The sequence below is a fragment of the Rhinopithecus bieti genome, unplaced genomic scaffold (assembly GCF_001698545.2).
Source record: "Rhinopithecus bieti isolate Rb0 unplaced genomic scaffold, ASM169854v2 scaffold_32422, whole genome shotgun sequence".
Taxonomy (NCBI): Eukaryota; Metazoa; Chordata; class Mammalia; order Primates; family Cercopithecidae; genus Rhinopithecus; species Rhinopithecus bieti.
In genome coordinates, this window is record NW_016814631.1 from 3052328 (window position 1) to 3064423 (window position 12096).

A 12096-nucleotide genomic window follows, 5' to 3' on the forward strand; every position below is an offset into this window, starting at 1 on the left:
CACTTAGCAAATATTTATATATTGTCCCATAGTGAAAAAAAAGTATATATATGGTAGAGAAAGCGTAGGCATAAACCACTGCAGTCTAGATGGTGGGGCTGCCTTATCCACAACCCCGCTGCCTCCATCCCCACTCCCCAGATATTTTACTTTCAAAACAACCTCATTGATTTAAATATTTTATTTATTTATTTATTTATTTATTTATTTATTTTGAGACAGTGTCTCACTTGTTGCCCAGGCTGGAGTGCAGTGGTACCATCATGGCTCACTGCAGCCTCAACCTTCTGGGCTCAAGTAATCCTCCCACCTCAGCCTCCTGAGTAGCTGGGCCTCCAGGCTACTGTAGTAGCTTTTGCCACCACACCCAGCCTCCTGCCTCGGCCTCCCAAAGTACTAGGATTATAGGCATGAGTCACCATACCTGGCCTGGTTAGAATTCTTTAGATAAATAAACACACAAATTTAGATCTATTAGCTTCCACTTGGTCAATAATCCTGTAGTAGTAGGGAAAGATAAATGTTCTCTTCTCATCAAAGTTCCCCAACCCCTTTGCCATTGTGTTGGGAAACTTCTCCTCCATTTCCACATGGTCCTGATGGGGCTGTCATTCCCACCACTACAGAGACAGCCCTAAGACCCAGGCCTGGCGAAAGCCCCCATCTCCCCAGCCTCAGCGATGGCTGAGGGAGGCTACAGTCATAGGCTCCAAAGAAGACCAACCAGTGTCTTCTCTGAGGTTGATAGACAAACGCTGGGAAAGAGATGTTTGTTTTCTGAGTTGCTAGGCTGAGAAGATAGAGCTATCAGGGACACTCTTGGCCACCATTTCTGGAGGCTCTGTCTATAGAGTACAGCAAAGCAGAGCTGGGAGTGGGAGCCAGAGCCTGGTGACCTTCTTTGAGCTCCTGCCTCCAGCTGTTCTGAAGCCAATCCCACCTCTAAACTCTCTGGTTTTATAAACAAGCAACTCTCTTTTAGTTTACATTAGTTTTATTTGCAACCCTCAATAGGCCTAATACAAAGTGGGTCCCGCTTGAAATGTGGAGAAACAGGTGGATGTTTAGGAACATTACAAATATGTGTATTCCTAGAGCTCAGGAAGTGGAGGCTGCAGTGAGTGTGATCGTGCTACTGCACTCAGGTGGCAGAGTGAGACTGTCTGATTTTTTTTTTTTTAAGTGTACTGTAACCTGAAATTTCTTTTTGAAAACTAGGAATATTTTGCCACTGATCTCAAAACAGTTCTGTCAGTAAAATACCATCTTTATTCTAAATAGAAATCATATTTCCCCTTAATTTTTCATTAGTTGCTTAACTTACTTCCCCTCTTTATGCAAGAGAATAAACTAAAATGTATAAACTGTGCTGTTATTCCCTTGCTGTATTCTCCCCAAAAACTATTGACATTCCTTATGCTGAATTATAGCTGAAAATCACTTTTGTCTTCTGACCTCCTGGATTGATGTTGGAAAGAGAAATATTACTTGTATCCTAAGAAACTTGGAAGTGAGTTAAACAGTCATTCTCAAACCTGGGTCTGGATCAGAATCAGCTGGGGGAGTTTCATTCCCCTAAAGTATGAAGTCTGGCCTCCTTCCAAATCTCACTGGAAAGAGATTGAGTTGAATTGATCCAACACTCAGCAATGCTCTATTTAACAAAGTCATAATTTTTTTTCCTGAAGAGACAGGGATGTAAAACACTGTCTCCTTGCTTTGAGCTCCTGGAAGGCTCTCTTCAACTTTGTGAATAAAGCAAACACTTTGGCCATCTAAAAATTTGAGCTAGAGGTATAATTTTAGGAACACCGAAATGAGAATAAATGGGAATTTGATATTTGAACTTAAGGTTCAGAACTTTTGTTGGTTTCATCATTAGACAAACATTTATAACAAGAAACATGCAAGCAACTGCGGATAAAAGCAGAAAGACATATTGCTTACTTCAAGCCCAAAATCAAGTAAATTTCCATGACTTAAGTCAAATTTCCAGAAGTATTGTTATTTTTGCTCCTGTTCAGTTATATGTATTATTGACACTCAACTCTTCTTATGTACTACAGAAGGCAATGTTTTCCAAGAAATTCTTTTCTGTTCTAGAAACTACGTTCACAGCTAGGAATTATCACTAAAGGTCTTTAACATTACTTCTTAGGGAAAAAAATATGTTCAAGCAAAACTAGAATGTATTCTAGTCTAAATCCATAAGAAATTGCCTTGAGTGGTCTGTTCTGGAAATCAGGGTCAGTTGCGCCTACCAAGATGACCTTCTTTACAGCCTGCTTCTGGACACAGGAATCCAAGTACTAAGACAGTAGCAAAAATTTAGAGTTCAATGGGACTCTTTTTTTTTTTTTTTTTTTGAGACAGAGTCTCGCACTGTTGCCCAGGCTGGAGTGCAGTGGCACAATCTCGGCTCACTGCAACCTATGCCTCCCAGGTTCAAGCAATTCTCCTGCCTCAGCTTCTCAAGTAGCTGGGATGCAACCGTGTACCACCAAGCCCGGCTAATTTTTTTTTTGTTTTTGTATATTTAGTACAGATGAGATTTCACTATGTTGGCCAGGCTGGTCTTGAACTCCTGACCTCAAATGATCCACCCGGCTCAGCCTCCCAAAGTGCTGGGATTACAGGCATGAGCCACCACACTCAGCCTCAATGGGACTCTTGCGGTGTTTCCTGTCAAGAATGGAACCCCTTGGATGGGGGCCATTGTTCCAGGACCCATATAGTCTTCCTCTTAGAAACGACGCCCCATAAATAGGCCTGTGAGTCAAGTGCAAATACAGCATCTCGGAAGATGGCACCCATCTTTGGAGAGTGTTGCTTCCAAACCGACAAGTCAGCTGTTCCTCCAGTAAGCAGTGCTAATGTTCTTTCAGGCTGATTACTTTGGTGGTGCTGTGTGATAGGCTATGTGACCTCTGGAGTTGTGCTGTGAAGTAGGTCTCTTGGTCAGATGATCTGTTGTGTGGGATCCATGCCTGTGAATCAGGCACTGCATAAGACCCCAGAGAGTGATGCTGGCTGATAGACTTTGCAGGCAGAAAAGGTAAACCAACACCCAGAGAGTGTTATTCCAGTGAGAGTGACAGAGCGTGTTACTCCAGTGAGAATTAATTGCATGCCCTTTGTACTAGTTTACTAGGGTTGTTTGTACTAGTTTGTATAATAAAGTACCACAAACTGGATGGCTTAAACAACAGACATTTATTTTCTCACAGCTCTGGAAGCTAGAAGTCCAAGTTCAAGGTGCGGGCAGGGTTGGTTTCCTGTGAAGACTGAGAGGGTAGGGTCTGTCCCAAGCCTCTCTTTGGTTTATAGATGACTATCTTCACATTCTTCCTGAATCTTCACATCTTCTTCCCTTTGTGTGTGTCTCTGTATCCAAATTTCTCTGTTTGTAAGAACACCAGGCTGGGTATGGTAGCTGATGCCTGTAGTCCCAGCACTTTGAGAGCCTGAGGTGGGTGGATCACTTGAGCCCAGGAGTTCAAGACCAGCCTGGGTGACATGGCAAAACCCCATCTCTACAAAAAAAATTAACCAGGCATGGTGACGCGCACCTGTAGTCTCAGCTACCAGTGAGGCTGAGGTGGGAGGATTGCTGGAGCCCGGGAGTCGAAGGCTGCAGTGAGCCTAGATTGTGCCATTGTACTCCAGCCTGGGTGACAGAGCAAGACCCTGTCCCCCCCACCCAAAAAAGAAAGAATACCAGTCCCATTGCATTAATGCTGTTCTAATGACTTCATAATAACTTGACTAACTCTGTAAAGACTTTATCTCCAAATAAGATCATATTCTGAGGTACTAGGTACACACAAAATTGAAGGGCATAGCCAGGGACCACACGGACTAATGGAGAAGGCATCTCACTTCAAATCTGAGGGGCACACAGTTCAACCCACAACACCCTTCTAGGACAAAAGGATCCCAATGTAGATAATGTGACATCAGCTGGAATGTTGGGTGCTAGTTCATATATATATACACACACATATATATGAATTTATATATAATTATATATAATAATTATATATTATATACATAAAATACTTGTTAGAAATATTCTAGAGCTTTGTTCTGCAATGTAGTCTGGTTACGTGGAAAGAGTAATCCTCTTGAAACTGCTTTTTACATTTTTTAGAGAATTCATTAAGGATTAATTTTTCCTCAATAATAGGCAATGCTTTCTGAATATTCCACCTTATGCCCCTTGAACTGCATGGTTTTGCACTCTGGCTGGAGGGAACACAAGCTCTTCCTAGCTTTGTGTGATCTCTGCCTATGGCTCATTTTCAGTGGTTCCTTCCCTAGCTTCACAGCTCCCGCACATGCTGAAGCCGCACTGGCTGCCCTCTGAGATCCCTGGGGCCCTCTCTCTACAAAGCCCTCTCCTCTTTAGTACTCCGACCTGAGGACTCCAGTCACCCTGAGCCTCCCTGGACTTCCGGCTTTGTCTCCCCAGGTCAGGAGGATGGCTGGGCTATGCCTGCCTCCCTGTGCTCTAGCAGTCGGGAGCATTGTCCAGGCAGGGAGCTGGGACAGGTGTAGGGCTCACTCCGTCTGTTTTCTTTCTTTCAGTGACTGACGCCCTTTTTTGCTTGCTAGCCAATGTTTTGAAAACTATTGTTTCATATATTTCATCTGAGTTGTTAGTTCTTTCAGGCTTTTTAGTTCTTTAAATCCAGTCCCTGTTGCTTCATCTCAGCTCGATATAGAAGTTTGTAATTAAAAACATGCCATCTGGAATGGAGTCCTCACTGTCTGACAGACAGTAAGTGATTAGGTCTCAATGTCCCATTTAGTACCTTCTTCTTGCACCACACCCAGTGCCAACTGTGTTGATTTGGGTCCTCCAGGAAGCAGACACTGGAGTTAGGAGGGCAAGAGGTTTGTTAGGGGAGTAAGTTTGTGAAAGACAGAGGAAGAGGATTGGGCTGAGAAAACCAAACAATGATGCAGATCTGAAACCTGGGAAGGTAAAGAAGAGGCAAATTTGGACAGACAGAGCTTTGGACTGGGAGGCAGTTCTGACAAGTTCTTGCCAGCCAATGTGGAGGTTTAGAGCAAGGATTACGTGTTAGAGAAGTGCCATCCTGAGCAGAAATGGCCAGGCCCCCACCATGCTCAGTCATTGGCTGAGGGCTGTGTGGAAGAAGTGTGGCCATGGCTCTGAAACTGAGGCAGATCCCACAGCTGCTGCCACACTGCCTGCAGCTTTCCAGCAAGTTCTTTCATGGAGGCAGGGCACGGCAGGTCCCCACAGCTGCTGCACCCGCCTCATAGTCACTCAAGACACTTTTCTCTTAGACTAGAATGTGTATATTTCAACAGACCAGAAAATGGAAAATAATACGTGTGGAATTCACTAATTCAAATAGAAACCAAAGGAATGACTATTTGGAACCTGCTTGAATTCACCAAAAACAAGTCACACCAGAACAACCAGTATCTCCTTTCTTTGATAAACTTATATAGCAGTTCCCTCTTATCCACGGGGGATACGTTCCAAAATGCTCAGTGAGTTGCCGAAACTGCCAATGGTACCAAATCCCTTATATACTATGCTTTTTCCTACATAGACATACCTATGGTAAAGTTTAACTTCTACATTAGGCACAGTAAGAGATGAACAATCATCACTAATAATAAAATAGGCCAATTACAACAATATACTATAATAAAAGTTATGTGAATGTGGTCTCTCTCTCAAAATATTTTATTGTATTGTATTCACCTATTTTTGGACCTATTTTTGACTGTGGACAACTGAAAATACGGGAATCAAAACCGTGAATAAGGGGGGCTACCTTATAGAAAGATAACTCGAGTGATAGTAGCATGATGTGTGATAGTAGTTACAATGCTTAAATAATATGCTGAGCTGAAGACACTAAATGAGATAATAAATGGTATGCTGTAGGCTTATGTCTTTACTTTGCTTTTAAACACTGAAAAGGCAAGGCAGATGGATCACCTAAGGTCAGGAGTTTGAGGCCTGCCTGGCCAACATGGCAAAACCCTGTCTCTACTAAAAATACAAAAATTAACCAGACGTGGTGCATGCCTGTAATCCCAGCTACTTGGGAGGCTGAGGCAGGCGAATCACTTGAACGCAGGAGGCAGAGGTTGCAGTGAGCCAAGATCATGCCACTGCACTCCAGCCTGGGTGACAGAGCACAAGACCCTGTCCCGGCTGGGTGCAGTGGCTCACGCCTGTAATCCCAGCACTTTGGGAGGGCAGGGAGGGCGAGGCAGGTGGATCACCTGAGGTTGGGAGTTCAAGACCAGCCTGACCAACATGGAGAAACTCCATCTCTACTAAAAATACAAAATTATTCTGGCGTGGTGGCACATGCCTGTAGTCCCAGCTACTCGGGAGGCTGAGGCAGGAGAATCGCTTGAACCCGGGAGACAGAATTTGCAGTGAGCTGAGATTGCGCCATTGCACTCCAGCCTGGGCAACAGATTGAGACTCTGTCTCAAAAAAACAAACAAACAAACAAACAAAAAAACACGGAAAAGATGTAGAACAAATGCTTAGATGCGATATTAATCAAGAGGGAGCAAGACGAAGAGCTAATAGTTTGCATGACAGAATAAGAAAACTAAACACTATTGGATACAGGGTCAGAAAAAAAAAAAAAAGAAAACAAAACCAACAAACAAAAAGTCTCAATAGAAGGGTAAAACCAAACGAGATGAAAGCTTCCTTTTATTGTAGACAAGATCTCGCTATGTTGCCAGGCAGGAGTGCAGTGGCTATCCACAGGCTCCATCATAGCACACAGTGGCCTCAAACTCCTGGCCTCAAGCTATCCCATGGCTTTAACGTCCCGAGTAGCTGGAACTACAGGCATGGACCTCCATGCCTGGTGTGAGATGACATCTTATAGGAATAATTAACATACTTTACTTGGGACCAAAACAAATAAACAAACAAAAATAAAACTATTTACACAGATATAACAAACACAAAAGACGTGGCTTTTACCAATCAAAATCTTGTGTGATGTGGCTGCCAAAAAACGTGAATTCAAGCCTGGGCAACACAGTGAGATCCTTGCCTCTACAAATAAATTAAAATATTAGCCAAGCAGGCCGGGCATAGTGGCTTATGCCCGTAATCCCAGCACTTTGGGAAGCCGAGGCAGGTGGATCACCTGAGGTCAGGAGTTGGAGATCAGCCTGGCCAACATGGCAAAATCTCGTCTGTACTAAAAGTACAAAACTCAGCTGGGCATGGTGGTGGGTGCCTATAATCCCAGCTACTTGGGAGGCTGAGGCAGGAGAATTGCTTGAACCCGGGAGGCGGAGGATGCAGTGAGCCAAGATGGCACCACTGCACTCCAGCCTGGGTGACAAGAGTAAAACTCTATCTCAAAAAAAAAAAAAAAAAAAAAAAAGAAAGAAAGAAAAGAAAAAAAATGTTTTTCAAGCTTGTTTTCAACAGCAAACACTTTCTCCTAATGCAAACATCTATAGAATATCATTTGACCCTACAAAAGCATAATGCAAGGATTTGAAAATGTATCTCATTAAAAACCAGTAAAGGAGATGTTTTCCTCACTGTGTCATGAAATATGTTCTTGAAATATGTTCTCAAAACACCTGCAAATATCTGGAAAAGAAACCAGGACTTATTCCGTGTCTCCAGAAGACAGAACTAGAAAAAAGAGATAGTGCGTGTGTGTTTGTTAGGGCGGCTGTAACAAAGTAGTTGAAACTGGATGGCTTAAAAGAAACCAGACATTTATTGTTTCACATTTCTGGAGGCTGGAAATCCATGATCAAGGTATCAGCAGAATCATGGTCTCTCCCACAGCTCCAGGGAAGAACCTTTCCCTGCTTCTTCCAGCCTCTGATGTTCCCAGCAATCCCTGGCATTTGCCGGCTTGTTGATACATGACTCCATGACTACATGGTGTTCTCCCACTGTGTGTGTGAGTCTCTTCTCCAATTCTTAGGACACCAATTCTATTGGATTAAGGCCACACTCTACTTCGGTATGACCTCACCTCAACTAATGACATCTGCAATGACTCTGTTTCCAAATAGGGTCACAATTTGAGGTACTGGGAGTTAAGACTTCAACACATCTTATTGGAGGACACAATTCAATCTGTAATAGATAGTATGAAGGCAGATTTCAGTTCTGAAAAAAAAATTAATTTTTTTGAGACAGGATGTCACTCTACCTCCAGGTTGGAGTGCAGTGGCACAATGCAACCTCCGTCTCCCAAGTCTCTTTTTGGTTTCAAAAAAAAAAAGTATTAAATTATTTTCCAGCGATTAGTTAATGGGCAATTAACCTACAAACTGACTAACATCATCACACTAAATATTTCACTACCATTGCTGCCTAAAAACTTCAGCTCCCGTCTCCACTTACTAATTGACTGTATAAACTACCATACTTGGTACAATGGGAGAATGTAAACACACCTCCTTTTCTCCCAAACCTGCTTCTTCACTTTGTTCTTTGGTGAAAACTATCACCCTCAACTCATTTGTCCAAGCCCAAAACATAGTGGTTATCTCAAGTATAAATGTACTGACTTTGAGCATGGATTTTGGAATTTGTCAGACTCAGGTTTGGGTTTTTTTTTTTATTTTTTTTTATTTTAAACAGTGTCTCGCTCTGTCATCCAGGCTGGAGTGCAGTGATCTTCCCATCCCAGCCTCCCAAGTAGTTGGGACCACAGGTGCACAGCACCATGCCTAGCTAATTTTTATATTTTTGCAGACATGGAGTTTCAACATGTTGCCCAGGCTAGACTCAGGTTTTAAATTCTAGCTCCATCACATTTAAAGTGTGTGAATTTGGGCAATTTGATTATGGCTGAATTTGTCCACTTTCTCACACCCTATTTCAAGCCATCACCATCCTGTCTTTATTACTAAAAGCCTCCTAATTTTTTTTTTTTTTAGACAGACTCTTGCTCTGTTGCCAGGCTGTAGTGCAGTGACATGATCTTGGCTCACTGCAACCTCCCCCTCCTGGGTTCAAGTGATTCTTCTGCCTCAGCCTCCTGAGTAGCTGGAACTACAGGCATGTGCCACTAGGCCAGGCTAATTTTTTTTGTATTTTTAGTAGAGACGGTGTTTCACCATGTTGGCCAGGATGGTCTCGATCTCTTGACCTCGTGATCTGCCTGCCTTGGCCTCCCAAAGTGCTAGGATTACAGGCATGAGCCACCAATTTTTTTTTGAGGTATAATGTACAATAATTTACAAATAAAATGTATAATTTGATGAATTTGACACATACATCTGTGAAACCAAGACAATCAAAATAATGAACATATGTATCATTCCCAAAAGTTTGTTTCTTCCCGTTTGTAATCTCCCCTTCCCACTGTCCCATTTCCCTATGCAAACATTTATCAAATTCTGTCACTGTAACTAAGGATGCGTTTTCTAGAATTTTATGTAAATAAAGCCATACAGGATGTATGCTTTTTGGCCTGGCTATATTCACTCAGCATACCAAGATTTATCAGGATTCATCAACTTCATTACATGTATCAATAGTTTGTTCCTATTTTATTGCTGAATTATTCCCTTGTATGGAGAGTTGCTTATCTGTTCACCCATTGATGGGCATTTGGGATGTTTCTAGTTTGGGCAGATTACATAAAACATAAAATGTTTTATGTTTCATATAAACATTAGTGTACGAGGCCTTTTGTGGACACATGCTTTCTTTTCTCTTGGGCAAATAGCTAGGTGTGAAATGGCTGATTTGTATAGTAGGTATGTGCATAACTTTTAAAGAAACTGCCAAATTATTTTCCAAAGTGGTTATACAATTCTAAATTCCCACCTGCAGTGTAGGAGAGTTTCCATTGCTCCACATCCTTGGCAAAACTTGGTATGGTCAATGCAGTTGGTGTGTAGTGGGATCTCATCGTTTTTATCATTGTTTTTATTTGTATTTTGCTAAGGACTAAGGGTGTTGAGCAGCGTTCCACGTGTTTGTTTGCCATTCCTATATTCTCTTTGGTTACATACCAGTTCGTGTAAAAAAACAAAATTGCCCATTACTTCATTGGGTTTTGTTATTGAATTTTAAGTTCTTAAAAAATTATAAATAGATCCTTTATCAGATATATCAACATAATTTGCAAAGATATTGTCTTGTTTTTATAGTTTGTTTTTTGAAGAACCCGTTTTACATTTTGATGAGTCCAACTCATTCTTTCAGAGTTTGTGTCATAGTTAAGAAATCTTTGTCAAATCCAAGACCTCAGATTTTCTCCTTTTTGAAGTTTTATTGTTTGTGCTCTCAATTTAGGTCTATGATTCATATTGGGCTAATTCTGTATATAGTGTTAGGTAAGATTTTTGTTTTTTGCATATGGCTGTCCGAATGTTCTAATGCCTTTCGTTGGATGGACTGTTGCTTCACCCAGAATTGCCTTGGCATCTTTTTTTGAAAACCAATTGGCCGTATTTCTGGACTCTCTATTCTGCTCCATTATGTCTGTCTTTATTCCAATAGTTCATATTATAATCAATTCAAGCCATCATCCTTTTTGTGGATTACTGAAAAAGCCTCTTGGGTTCTGCTCCCATCCCCACATTCCCAGCTCTGTGACTCTTCCAATCCATTCTCCAGACTACAGCCAAGGCCAAGGTAATTTTTCCAAAGTGCAAATCTCATTCCACCAGTCCCTTTGCCCACAATATTAAGTCAAAACTTTATAACATGGTTTTTGTTTTTGAGATGGAGGCTTGCTCTGTTGCCCAGGCTGGAGTGCAGTGGTGCGATCTCAGCTCACTGCAACCTCTGTCTCCTGGTTCAAGCGATTCTCCTGCCTCAGCCTCCCGAGTAGCTGGGATTACAGGCACGTGCCACTGGCCTGGCGAATTTTTGTATTTTAGTAGAGACGAGTTTCACCCTGTTGGCTAGGCTGGTCTCAAACTCCTGACCTCAGGTGATTCGCCTGCCTTGGCCTCCCAAAGTGTTGGGATTACAGGCATGAGCCACTTCACCTGGCCATAACATGGTTTTTTATCATTCTAATTCAATGCTCCCACCACACTGTTCTTTCTCATACCTGGGCCTTTGCAGTGGGTACTTATACATGCCCTCATCGTCACTCTCCCAGCTTTACCTGGCAAATACTCATCCTGCATTTCATCACATTCCCTGAATTCTTTCTTGGACTCCCTGTGTTGATTTTTCCTGCCTTGATGCTCACCCAGTACTCTGTGATTACCCCAGGACACCAAGTGTCAAACTGTATTTCAATTACCTGTCTGCCTTCCCTGCCTGATCATAGTTCCTTGAGACTCAGTAGGCATTCAATATTTAAATGAGTATAAAGACAAACAAGATAGGTTCTCATTCTTCAGAAGATCCCAAGTTATGGCAGGCAGAGCAGCAAACCCTATCAGATCATGTCAAACTCCTCTAATGCTTGCTAGTTCTGTTTATATTGTTTCTGCTGGTTGTTAATCATGGTGTCTTATTTCCTAGAATGTGATAACTTTATGTCCTAGGAAGAAAGTATCTTCCTCCAGAGAGGATTTTCATTTGCTTCCGCATGTCATCTCCTGAGGACACTGCCAGTCAGGGACCACACCTTAATCCAAGTCCAAGGCTTGACATTCCCTGAACCACCCTAGAGTGGGTGCAAATCTGAATCATGGCTGGTTTACTTAGCTGATCTTTACTACGAAGTAGACCCATTGGGTCTAGCTTTAAATTATTTCTTGGTGGGTGGGATGCTGGGGTAGTAGTTCAGGCTCCTTGTTTTAGGCATGTCCTGGGCAACTATCCTTGTGATACTGCCCACACAGTGGCTTAGTTTCATAACGATTTCTTCCCAATTGATAAATTCCCGGAGGACAAAAGCAACTCTTAGTTGCTGGGCTCATCTCTCAGCTAGCGGAAACTGAAGGACCAAATAACTTCAGTCTTACCCTGACTCACAAGGACCTATATCATCCCAAATACCTTGCTCACCCTCAATCAGTCACACAGTCCTTTGTACTGATCTTCATGCAACTTCCTCTCCTGTCCTAGCATTTTGTACTTGGGAACTCTGTTCTTTCCTGAAACTCATCTACAAAGTTTACATT

General features: G+C 42.3%; 1 protein-coding gene across 1 annotated transcript in view; it reads right to left on the reverse strand.

Annotated features, from left to right (window-relative positions):
- Positions 1-7740: 7740 nt before the first annotated feature.
- Positions 7741-12096, reverse strand: part of UBE2W (ubiquitin conjugating enzyme E2 W) — an 83268-nt gene continuing 78912 nt past the window's right edge. The window contains exon 6 of the mRNA XM_017851620.1: positions 7741-8161. Within this exon, the coding sequence (XP_017707109.1) occupies positions 8124-8161 (38 nt within the window). The 3' untranslated portion in view covers positions 7741-8123. The remainder of the gene's footprint in view (positions 8162-12096) is intronic.